Source organism: Carassius carassius, chromosome 40, assembly GCF_963082965.1.
Source record: "Carassius carassius chromosome 40, fCarCar2.1, whole genome shotgun sequence".
NCBI classification, from domain to species: domain Eukaryota; kingdom Metazoa; phylum Chordata; class Actinopteri; order Cypriniformes; family Cyprinidae; genus Carassius; species Carassius carassius.
In genome coordinates, this window is record NC_081794.1 from 2,469,481 (window position 1) to 2,482,712 (window position 13,232).

At 34.0% G+C, this 13,232-nt stretch overlaps 1 protein-coding gene across 5 annotated transcripts in view; it reads right to left on the reverse strand.

The window, feature by feature from the left end:
* Positions 1-1,199: 1,199 nt before the first annotated feature.
* mprip (myosin phosphatase Rho interacting protein) overlaps positions 1,200-13,232 on the reverse strand; it is a 52,652-nt gene continuing 40,619 nt past the window's right edge. For 3 of the 5 annotated variants that reach the window (XM_059531693.1, XM_059531696.1, XM_059531698.1), the window contains 8 exons: positions 10,533-10,680; positions 9,491-9,608; positions 8,887-9,046; positions 6,037-6,147; positions 5,868-5,954; positions 4,783-4,945; positions 4,606-4,691; positions 1,200-2,034 (listed from right to left, as the gene is read on the reverse strand). In XM_059531693.1, coding sequence (XP_059387676.1) covers positions 1,963-2,034; positions 4,606-4,691; positions 4,783-4,945; positions 5,868-5,954; positions 6,037-6,147; positions 8,887-9,046; positions 9,491-9,608; positions 10,533-10,680 — 945 coding nt within the window. In that variant the 3' untranslated portion in view covers positions 1,200-1,962. Of the gene's footprint in view, positions 2,035-4,145; positions 4,322-4,420; positions 4,442-4,605; positions 4,692-4,782; positions 4,946-5,867; positions 5,955-6,036; positions 6,148-8,886; positions 9,047-9,490; positions 9,609-10,532; positions 10,681-13,232 lie in introns of those variants that run through there. The other 2 variants (XM_059531695.1, XM_059531694.1) reach the window with 2 other exon arrangements.

Here is a 13,232-nt window from a genome sequence, read left to right on the forward strand (position 1 = left end):
AGTCAGTCCACTCAACAGTGTACTAATGCGACACAAAATGTTCCTTTAAAGCAAAGAATTGTGATGCATCTCTTTGCATTTTTTTCACACAATGCATTTCTAAGAGTTGCTGTATTTGCAAGCATTTTACAGGGCAAAAAGCAAATTTTGAAGTCTTTCATATTTTCCAGGTTTTTAATGATTGCGAGAGCCTCATAGTTGGTTCCTTGAAAATCAGTGGAAATAAATAAATAAATGAACAAAACACGCATACAGCATTTTTTCCTTTCCCATAATAAAAATTCGTTGCTCGTGAACTAATAAACTCTTTATTGAATATGAAATTGATTTACTGCATTTTTTTATGATCTTTTGCCCAAAATGAATGTGCAATTAGTTTGAGTATTCAGGACATTATAATTAATTAGATTTTAAAATAAATAAATACAACGTAACAGATTCACACCCCTAATTGACATGTAATTTAATTTATAAATACACAATGGCTTACAATATAAATGAGCAACTATACAGCGTTCCGACTTCCTGCATGTTTTATGAAAGAAAATGAAAAACTTTTTAAAGACCTTTTAAGATGAAGTAAAAAAAAACAAATAGGGAAAAAAATTTAATGGCGCACAATACATCAATATGGTCTTTAAATGTAAATGTATTGTTTTATCAATTCTTTAAAGTTTGAACATATAACCTTAAGACAGATTTCTATTACTTTTATTTCTTATTTATTCCAAATAAATAAAAAATTTAAACTATAATACAAAAACAACTTTTACTGTACCTTTTGATTACAACACAAAAGTGTATTTCTTCCTCATCTTTGTCTTGTTTTAATGTCTAAAGATTCTTAAATCAAAACAACTTCTTATTCAAGACAAATACAAAAGTTAGAAATTGATCAAAATAAAACGAGTTTATTGTTTAAACAAGAACAAATATCTGCCAATGGAATATTTGAATAAAAAATAATTCATAGGGAAAACTCACTTTAATTTCCCACTGCCAGATATTTCTTCTTGTTTGAAGTATAAACTCATTTTGTTCCTTTTCACAGAAAACAATTCAGTCTTGTAAAATTTCTTAAATTTGTACCTAAGAAAAAAATTCTGAAGATGTCACACATTTAATGCAAGTCTTTCTGCTCTTTTAATACCAGCAGAAACCTTGCAATATCAATAAATGACAGATTAATCCGTGCAAAAGAGGGTGCAAAAATATTTATTGCTAATAAACCTGTTGTCAGTTCGTGTACATCTGCAGTATATTTACAATAATGTATAGATGAACGGAAATGTGAGACAAAAATTCATAACATTTAAATAAATACAATGGACTGCCACTGAACAACACTACATTTTATGACTTTATCAGCTTGATGAATCAAAAAAACTAAACAAAAAACCTCCCATTCATGTGAGTGGACCAGTATTCATAAAGGCAACCTAATACAGCCTTGTTAATATTCTTTAGAGCAGCCCAAACCCTCCCAGGTCTGTCCCTGTGTGTTTTACAGTCATCAGAAAAGGTCCTTTATTTTAAAACATCAGGAGATGCTGTAGAAGTTCAGCGGTTAATGATGCAAGCGTTGACTAAATGCAGCTATTTTATATGCATCCCATTTCGCTAAAAGTATTGTGTAAAACTAGTATGGAGTCATGACGTGGGTTACTTCCTCCACTAGCGATTCACACAAACTAAAGAGTTCACACAGTAGCTTACACAGTCGTGTTTAGTGTATGCATGATAGATGCTTCATTAAAAACAAAGTATTTACATTAAGACATGGCAATGAAAACAAACCAACAACGTCACAGTAACTGAAGTGCATGAAATGCAGACTATAGACATAAAACTCAAACTTCATACCATGTTTAATATACGCTGTAGCTGTGACCAGTGTGTCTCTAAGTGATTAACTATTGGGCTAAAATACGCAGCTCTTTATTAGCATGCAGCGAGGCCGTGTCAGAAGTCCTTAGTGTCCTTGTTGTCAAACAAGTGAAGTCTCTGCTCCGCCGTCAAACCTTCCTTCAGACTCTGGAGACACAAACAGAGAGACTCAAATGAGATGTTTTGAAGCAGTTGCTGTGAGCATGTCCACAAAAACAGGGTTTCTGCAGGTTTTATGAAGATGGACTCTTTTTAAGATCAATTAAGGAACACAACATGTGACCCTGGACCACAAAAGCAATAGGCAGCAATACACTGTATGGGTCAAAATTATCATTAGGACATTAAGATCATGTTCCATGAAGATATTTTGCACGTCTTACCATAAGTCTATAAAAATTTAGTAATATGTGTTCCTAAGCACTTCATTTGAACAACTGATTTTCAAATAGTTGTATCTCTGACAAATATTGTCCTCCTAACAAACCATACATCAATGGAGAGATGATTAATTCAATCTTATGACTGGTTTTGTGGTCCAGGAACACATATGTCCATACGATCTGTGAATGTAAATGTCCAGGGACAGGCATGTATTGTTTTGCAAGTAATGCATTGTATTAGCAACACTTCAAAATCTAAAAATACTGCTTTTGACAATAATAATAAAAAAAAAGCTTAAGCTTCGAATAGCTTCTGCTCACACTGCAAAAGTACTTCTGTCTTGTTTTCCAGTGTGAATGTCTAAAGATTCATTTACTTGAGAATCAAAATGATAGAACACGTCGTTTTCTGTGATATTGATCCAAATGAAGCGCATTTGAACAAAACACGAACAAATATCTGCCAGTGGAGTCTGAGATATCAACTTTAATTTTAAAAGGAAGTTTTCACACCCCATTGTCAGAAATTTGTTTCATTGTGTTCAATTTCTCGGGAAACATTTTGCATCTCCAATAAATGTGTCTTGATTTAAGGATGTTTAGATATTTGTAACAAAAATACTGAGGAAGATATTAATTTGTTGCAGTGGATGTGACATTTAATTCCATGACTTCATGCATGTAAGACTTTCTGCTCCGATTCAAGACCTTTTTCTTTTATGGAAGACCTGCAAAAGCCCTGGTCAACTCTAAAACAAAACCAAAAACTCAAAAAGTCTTATTTTATTCATTACAAATCCCAGCTTTTTGGTTGCATTTAAATCAGTGACCTCAAACAAAAATGACAGAAGTGTTCAAAACTGTCAGCTGTGCCACCAACCAACTCCAGTGACACACACACACACACACACACACACACACACACACACACACACACGCATGCCGTGACGGTCCGGTGAAACTCATTCAGTCTGTCTGAAATCTGAACGATTTCCAGCAATGCATATGGAAATGTCCTGGAGTCTGATGAACATGAGACACGGACAGCCCTTCATTCAGCAGGATCACATGCACCATGGCAGAATATAATCTGATCTGTTTTTGTCGATGCATGAACTACAGCTGGGCGATGTGGCCATAAATACTATCACAATATCATTCTAAACTTGTAAGTCTCTTTGGGAGAAGAAAATCGGTTTGGTGGGAGAAGAAAATCGATTCTCTGATGCATCGCAATTCTCTCTTCAACGATTCTGCGGTTAAATGCACTTTCTTTTTCGAATACTTTTATATGAAATTGATATACACACAGTCAGTTATGTTTTCAGAGCAGGACAAAACATCTGATATCGAAATAGATCTGTGCGTGAATGCAGCCTGTTAAAGCTTTCTATGATCTCATCAGTAATAACGGCAATAAATGACAATAATTCTGAGGAAAAAAAGAAAAATTCTCAACTATTGTCTGTGCACTTTCAGACACTTAAAAGAACACTTATTTTAAATAAGCTATTTTTTTTAAATAGCCTGCTGTGCTTGTTTAAAAAAATAAAAAAGTTAATTTTGCACAAAATAAATTTGATATAAAAGGTATATGAATGTATTTAGACCCTATATTTTTAACATGGCAGTACTGACATACAGAGATTCTAACTATAAAAAAACAAAAAAAAACAAAAAAAAAAAAACAGCATTTTTGTTTACGATGTAAAGTTGTAAAGATTTATTTGCACAGCAGAAGAATTAATTGGGGGAAAAATGTAGATCAAGAATAGTTTTGGAAATGGATCATGAAGTGCCTGAAGATTCCCACCCCTAATAGATGTACAGGTTGTATGCATCATTAATCATAATATTCCCATAGATCCCACCCCCCCCAATCATGATCTCAGCGTGATGTGGTTTATCGCCCAGCCCTAGCATGAATCCCTCTGAATGATGCACAGGGAGTTCAGCGCATGCGCTCCCTTCTAAGGGCTTTTACCCTAAAATAAGTCAAACATCTTCAGGTTTAGTCTTTAGCTGTCCCAGGACATGTCACGACTCACAGACTGGGAACAGAGGGAAGAGCAGAGGAAACACACACACACACACACACACACACGGGACTGTGTGTTAGAGGAGGGAATGTGCAAAAGACATCGTCTTACCGCTACCTATCAGGCTTTTTCCTGGACAATAAAACACAGCACACACACAGTTCAGTTCCTGACTGTTCTCAAGCACAAGCTGCTGTAGTCTTAAAGGAAACATCGTGTTGACCTGAGGGTGGCAGTGTGTGCTTAACTAACTCTTTTTCATCATCAGAGGACTGAACGTTTGTGTGGAAACCTACCTTTGACCTCATGGCGCGTTCTGAGCGTTTGGCTGCTGCGGCCGCCATCTTTAAAATGTCAGGATTGCTCTTTGACTTCATGATATCTGGAAAACATGACCACCGGTTGGTTTTTGATAACATGCATTTGTATTGAATGTATTTGAGTTTGGGTTGATTTGGAGATGAGGGTTGTACCGTAACTGCCTCGCTCCGCCTCCTCCAGCGAGGGCTCCCCCAGTGCATCATGGGCCTGCTGCAGCTGCTCACGCAGTCGGCTCAGATCCCGCTCTGCTTTGGCCCGAACGATGCTCAGCTCCGTGTAGATGTCCTTATATTTATCGGTTGCATATTTTTTATCCTATGAAGAGACGTGGCACAGGCTATTAATGTTAATCAGTGTACATTCTTTCATCAGGGTCCTTAAAAAGTCTTAAAAATAAAAAAATTTAGGGAATAAAAATTCTTTAAAAGGGTTGATCATTATTTTAGGAGATTTTAAATTTGGGTACAAAAAATAGTTGCTTTTACAGATTCAACACGATAGAATGAAAACAAACATTTGATTAATTTCAATTTTAAAACAATTATGTAATTATGCATTTTTTATGTGTCCATCTTACAAAAAACAGATGATTAAATTTATAAATAAATATGAGCACTGCATGTTCAAAGTCAAAATAGCAGTTTGCAATCAATGAATATTACAAATTTATGTCAAGCAACCGATTATGATCTATTGATGATGAATTATGTCTTACGTTACGTTGTATTTATATTGTTTTATATTGTAGATGGTTTAAGAGTGCAATTGCTTCTCATTTCAAAATAAGAGTCCTAGTGTATTCGGGACTGTTTATAATTAAAAGTCCTGCATTACACAAAAAAAATACTTGTTTATTTTCTGTTAACTCAGTCTTTGCCGCCCATCGCAGGAAGGAAAGACTAAAAACATTATTTACCATCCCATTTATACATTTTACAAATATTGGCACAATAATCAGTTTATTTCTTTGAACACATTATCATCGTATCTACAAAATCAAATATCACTGACCTATAATTCTAAAGCATTGATACTATAACATTAAACAATTGTAATACATCAGTATTTACTAAATAAAACATTAAATATTTTTTAATTTAACGTATGCCACAGACTGTTTAATAAAAACAAAACAAAAACAGTAGTCATTTTGTAAGGACATACAGTATTCATTCTATTTGTGCAAGTCTTGATTTTACTGTAACTCTTCAAACATAAATGAAGTTGCAGCACTTACTCTTTGGGCATTCTGTAGCTCATCTTTTAAAGAGTTGATCTCTTGCTTCAGATACTGCACTTCTGACTCCTTCACCCTCAACATTACCTGTGAACGCAAGAGTGAGGATGAGCTTTTCATTCCCAGGATGCTGTGGGAAAAGAGTGAGGCATGAAGGGAAGAAACAGACCTCCAGCTCATACAGCTCCTTCCCCTGCATGACCCCGCCAGTGTCTCCTCCGTCTTCACTCGTCATCGATCGCATCTTCGTGATCTCAGCTGCCAGACGATTGTTCAGCTCCTGCATAACAGACAAGAAGCATAAAACAGCACTTTGAGGGACAAAATCAGGTCTTATGTGCATCTGAAGTGGATTTCAGGGGTTAGAGCAAAAAAAAATCCTGAGCCTGAACTTTTTTCCGGGGGCGGGGCAACACACGCAAAGCATGCAATGACTGACAACTTTAACATTTGAAAGGATACTATGGCAAAGTTATTGCTTTCTTTATTCAAACTGATTTTCTTTTTCATGAATATATGATTGACCTGCAGAATGAAAGCTGTATCATACACTTGAAAAATGAGCTATATCATCGCTTATCGACACTAAGGGTGTGACAATACACTTAGCTAATGAGATGAGAAAGTACAGATACTTGGTTCACTAGAACATGACAATATTTTAATACTGTTTTTAAGAAGTTTTCAATAAAATGTTTGTCTTTTTATTACAAAACGTAAAACAATGCAGTTGTGTTTAGAAATATTTGAACTAATCCAGGGCTGTAAATAATGATTATTTTGGTAATCAATGAATCTACTGATTATTTCGCAACCGTTTAATCCAATTTTATTTTTAGTAACACAAACAGACTTAAGTGAAAACCAGGCTTTAGTATGACTATTTATATATAAACTAACAATGAGGCAATAATTATTGGCTCAAATAAAACATCAAAACCAAGAAATTACAAGAAGAACAACAATGTTAAAATATATAATCTAATATGCCTATATATAACATGAACATAACTTAAGCACATCATGTATTAAAACAAACACCTGCAGAGGACGCCAACGGCCTGGTGACGTTTCACTTTACAGCTTGATTAAACAATGTTTAAATCCATTACATTTTAATATTTGGCCACGTGCAGAAACATTTATTTTGAAATCGCGATGTACAATACAATGGCATATTTAGACATAGGTTGATGTATCTCCTGTGTTGGCAAAGGTTTATAAATGATTTATGTTACAAATCTAGTGAGATAATGCACACGGTTTTTCCAGATTACGTTAAGCAATTAAAATTCACAGCGTATACAGAGGAAGAGTTTAGCCCCTTTCACACATACAGTCTTTACTGATAAAGTTAGCATTGATAGATCATGTGTGAACAGGACCTTTTCAGAAATCCTGGTAAATGTTTTGGCAATCATATCATTCTTATGGAGATGACATGATTACTCTAAGCTGTTCACAAAGCTCCGCTGCTTTAGAATGAGCTTTTCCATGTAAATACGCGCTAGATGGATATATTTGACCATTTAGCCTCACAGCTTTTTGTCGCGCTTCGCCATTCATCAGGACTGCGACTCTGAATACTATTATGCGCGTCTTGTGTTTATAAAAGCAAAACATTCTGGCTGGCTACTAATGTTAGTTTGGTTGAGAGTGAAAGTTGCGTCTCTCATACCATTGGTAGACAAACGCATGGACTCAAAAGTGATATCAATCAACAAGATTTTTTATTTTTTTTAAATGTAGGATTAAACACTGCATGCTGGAAATCAAGCCCTGGGATTTATTTGCGCTAAGGTCATGGTTACACCTGCAGTGGTCATTTTGACAGCAAATTTTTATTTTGTTTTAATTAGTCATTGGACAAACCTCATTTAGTTTTAGTCGACTAAATTTTAAACTGTAAAGCATTCATTAATAATTGATCTAAAATATCTTAACTCAATATATACTCCTGGAGAAAACAATTTATTGACCTGTTAGCATTAGCAGGTTTATTAGGCTGCTGTCACTTTAAGACCTAACGCATGGATCCGATATACTGACACACATCTGAAATTCTCACAACTGCTTACATTCATCTGATACATAACTGACTGAATACTCGTCACAATGGACAATTTGAGATAATTTTTTCATATCTGTTAAATCACAAGAAGATGAGTAAGAGAATACAGTTCTCCAACTAATTGTCTCATTTTCATTCATTGACGAAAAGGTTAAGATTTGCCATAGTTTTTGTAAATCAAATTTGTTTTTTTATTTTATTTAGTTGTAGTTATAGGGCCCTGTGAAATCAGTTGTATTTGTTTTCCCCAAATTAATTATTATTTGTTTTTTTTCAAATTCCATTTTATTTTTTTCTAGATTTCATTCTTTGGATTCTGCTTTAACGGTTAAATTAGATTGAATTAAAATGCATGTCTAATGAATTAAAATCATGAAACTTATACAAGTTAATGACAATTTTATTAATCATTATTATTATTATTATTATTATTTATTTTTAAAAAATAATTTGTGTTTTTTTTCTGGATTTTATTTCAATGGCTTAATTATATTTGAATAATCGAAATTTTATGATTAGTTTTTTTTTTCAATAATAAATAATTTTTAGTAGTAGTAATAGTAGTAAGACTACATTTTACGGTACAACAGTAAAATATTTCTGTCACAATTTCTTCAAAGTAAACTGAATTTTTATTTTTACAGGTTGCCGTGCAGAGATTTGTTTTTGTGTGTATATTTATGTATTAATGTCCTTTTAGTGAGACGGCAAACTCTTAAACAGGTGAAACTGAGCGTTTGGGCCATTCATTTACACAAGAGACACACTCAACAATGCAGGATTATTCTATATCACCATTTGATTTAAGTGTACTTACCTATTTTGATTTATTCATTCAAAATGTGGCATCATAGAGCCCTAAGTGAAAAATTTCTGTGGATTTAAAGTATGCTGGATTTTTCAGCATACTTTAATGCTATATTTTTCAGTGAAATGAGCACTGGATACCTGGTTGTGTGCATTGAGTTCCTGGTTCTCCCGCTGGCACTGTCTGAGCGCCTGTCTCTCGGCCTCCAGCGCCTGGGCCAGATGAGCGTTTTCTAAGCACTTCTGTGAGTACTGCTCTGACAACACCTCGATCTCCCTCTGGTATGACATCAGCTCTTCCCTACAACACAAATGCACATGTATTTATCCTCTCAGTTTAAAGTGATAATAAAAGAGCAAGGTCTTGAAGTCTAGACAGAAGTACAGCCAAGAGCTTGAGGGCAGATTAAAGGCATGTACACAAAGAAAGAAACTGTGCAATCACTCCAGATTTGGCATCTAGGCTGCGTTGCTCCAGGATACACTTGGCAATAGAGGCAGTCATGCAGTCAGGCTTTAAACCCTTTATCCAGTTTAATTATTGTAATATGCAGAATGCACAAGACTTACTTGTGTGTAACAGCTTCAACAGTGAAGTCAGAAGAAAAGCATCATAAAAGCGAGGTAGAGATGTGGCTTTGTAAACATTTCAAGCAATTAAATCTGAAGAGGCAGTTTATTTTTCAAAAGAATGTAAATACGCTGCATTATGAGGCTGAAATAGCGTAAAGGAATAGCAACTGACTCGTGCTGTTTGTGGATTTCCTCTATGTCTGCGTTTTCATTGTTGCTGTTGGCCTTGCGTGCTTTCTCCAGTTCCCGCTCAAGCTCCGTCCGATGTGCATTCTTCATTGCTTCAATAGCTAATCAAAGAAAAAGATAATTAAAAGATGTATATTTCGCAATTTGTCTTAAAATCAGAAATTGGCATTAAATTACTCTAAAACAGACTCAGGAATGACTCTTCAAAATTTTGTTGAAAGTGTTTGCTGAGAAATGCAACTCTCTAAGACATTTAATCTATTTAACTGGTGAGGATTTTCTTTTTCCTGAAATGCTAGTTAATATTATGGTATTGGACTAAAACTTTCTGGTCATACAGACCACAAACAAATTAATTTTTATAATTTTTGTATTTTTCCCCACCTCGATACACTGGTCAAAAATGACCAGCCTAGAAAAAAGATCTAGGCCTATATTATTACCAAATATTTTATGTCAGCTTTTTCAATAAAATTTTGTATTTGTATTTTTTTTTTATCTGATTGATCACATGCCTTTATTGATCTGAGCTAATGCCAAAAGTGATCATTGACAAAATAATCCATAAATAATGCTTTTTTACACTCAAAAACTGTGATTCATAAAATCAGAGGCCTCAGTAAAGTCCAAAAAGAAATACAAAACCTGTGCTAATTGAAATAAAACAAGGACTGAATCCAAGATTTGTTGATAATACAGCATAATAAGTAGGAGGTGCATGACATTTCCGATATCCCTAATAATAAGATATTACAAACAAATTTAAAGGTCTGGTCATTTATAACTGGGAACACCAAATTAGGTAAAGGATTTTCAGCAAAGCACAAGAGGTAAATCAGCACAAATTAATATTTTATGTTTAAGAGATAATGGATTCTGGCATAAGGAGTATTTTTTTTATTTTTTTTTAGAGAGTTTGCATGTGATTCTGGAATTTCCATTTCTACACTGCGTATATGTGATCTGATCCCTGCGAATGATCATATTCAAAACATCTTCTCCTGGCCCTTTTTATCCTTACTAACCAGCTATAGTGGCTGCGGTCTCTTCTGCCAGCAGTCTCTCTTTCTCCTCCTGCAGTTTCTCCAGTTCCCGCTGGTGCTTTTTCTGCAGCTCATCAATTACTTTCTGGTGAGACTCTTCCATGGTGGCGAAGCCTCGTTCACATGTCGCCTGTAGGGAAATGCATGAAGCAGCATTTAGTGCATCTCATTCTGATTGTTTCAAGTCCACTTCTACGATGACAAGGACAACATTTACACAAGCGACAGAGATCAGCGATGTGTGGACAGAAGAGTGTCCACACATAGCCAGGTATTAATAACCTACAATGACATAAAGGGGACACAGAGGCCAGTGAGAGACGGCTTCTCAAAAGACACTAATACACACACCATGATGGGACTGCTTGTTCATTCAATGTTCATCCCAAACACTTGGATACTTTAGCCAGGCTTAGTGCATGAATATAACTGGATTAGATACAAAATATCAAAAGAATGGCAATTTATTATAAAAAAAAGAGCGCAAAAGAGTCTTTAAAATAACAAGGAAGCAGTAGATATACTGTTCAAATCCAAGATAAAAAGTATTGTGGTTGTCAAATTTTGGTGGATTATGTTAATAGTGATGAACTGTGAGAACTGACTTCATACATGCAAAAAAAAAAAAAAAAAAAAAAAAAAAAAAAAAACACCTTGACACCAGTTAAAAATCAATGCAAAAATGCACTAGCATTTGATTTGGTAACAAAGTCCTATGTCATGATTAAAACATTTAAAATACATTTATCTAATACTACTTCAAACATATTAACCGACATAAATTAAGACTGACTGATATAAAATTATAATTAAACTTTATTTGGAGTATTTCTTTATTGCACAATGCACATTTCTTAATATTATGCCTAAATGTGTTTTAATATCACTATTAATAAGGACTGTGTAATCCTTGTATAATCAGTATATGATATGATATAAGATATGTAAAGTGTGCCTGAAGTATATTTGCAGTAGTTCCACTTCAGCTCAATCAAATATACTTCAGTATATCTTTAGTTGGAACTCAGCACTACTTCTGCACAATTAAAGTGCATTAAGCGAACAATAAGTTGTTAAAATTTATAGGTTTACAAGTTTAGTATAGCAAAAATACAATTGCAATTTATCTTTATTAAACACAAATACATTTGTAGTATACTTAGCACAAAATAAATACATTTCAAACTCATTGTAGTATATTTTGTTTTTACTAAGGAAACGTAGGACTACAGACACTTGCTTTAACATTTTAATGCATTGAAATTCAAATATTTGCAGCTTAAATATCCAAGTGTGTTTTAGGGGCACTACATTACTTGTCCATATTGTTTTAAATTTCAATTTATATAGACCCACGTCTGAAAAACAACTAGAAATTCTATTTTTTTTTTTTTTTAAATGCAGCACCTATATTTGTAAGATTTGCCATGAATGTAGTCTGAATGAAGTCTCTTAAAGGATTAGAGCTAATATACATCAACATGGGATTTAATTTCAGTCCAAGAGATGTCCATGCTCTTTAAACTGTGCAAACATAATGCATTTCTGCTGTTTATTAAATGGCCCTAATCTCTGTGCTATAAACAGTGTGTGAATTCAGCCATTGTTTTTGAAGGACTAGTGTCTACTGTCCAGGGACATGGTCTGTGTCCTGATCCACTACAGGCCAACTTTTCCTGTCCCCGTATCACAGACGCACCTGCACTTGTTTACTCAGAGAAGCCTCTCTGGTTGGAAAATCTCATTTCCTCTTTTGTCTGGACAAACATGAGTCTATAGTTGCACATATTGATAAATTTAACATTCAGAGCTTTTTTTTTTCATTATATTTTTTCTTAAATCTTCATCTTAAATTAATTGAATCATATAAATAAATTGAATAAATTGTAAGAAGTAACAAACGTTAATGTTCAATATAAACTGCAACCAGTCTTTTGAATATGAAATATATTAGAAACAAAAAATAGTAGTAGGGGAAATTTGAAAATATTCCTGTAACTCCAAGCACAATGTGTGTAAATAAAAAAAAAAAAGAAAAAGCAAAAAGTTAAAAACCATTGCACCAATGCCAACGCCATTTAAAACTGGCCTCATAATTTTATGTTTATAATTTTTTTTTCCATCGCAAAATTATATAGTTAGGAACTGACTTGAGCTGTGGTACTTAAGGTCACATCACACTGACAAAATGTAAAAGAAAACTACAGAAATTATCATTTTCTCCATTATCCCATTATTTTTTGGCAACCGAGTGACAGAGAGCAAACCATTAACCTTTTTTTTTTTCAGTACTTGGACTTTTCAAATTGCCAGGTGTTCTACTTAGTTGATGCAACAATGCAATACTCTAATTGATATAATTCATTATCTAAATTTGTTATAATACATAACACAATTTAATCATCTCTGTCTTCAAAGACAATTCTTTCACAAATACTTTCATATGTACAATTGTTTAAAATAAAACAATTCAGTTATTGTCATGCATTATTTGTTATTAAGTTAAGCAGCTGGCATTTTGCAGTTATCAAAGTTAAGTTGCGATTTATGCAAAGAGCACTGGCTGTTAATCAGGCAAAGAGGTTAAGTGTGAGAACAAGTTCAGATCAAAGTCAACCAGCTGAACCACAAGCTTTCACACTTGCTGACACAAGGAGTATGCAGTTATGCATTCTCCAAAAC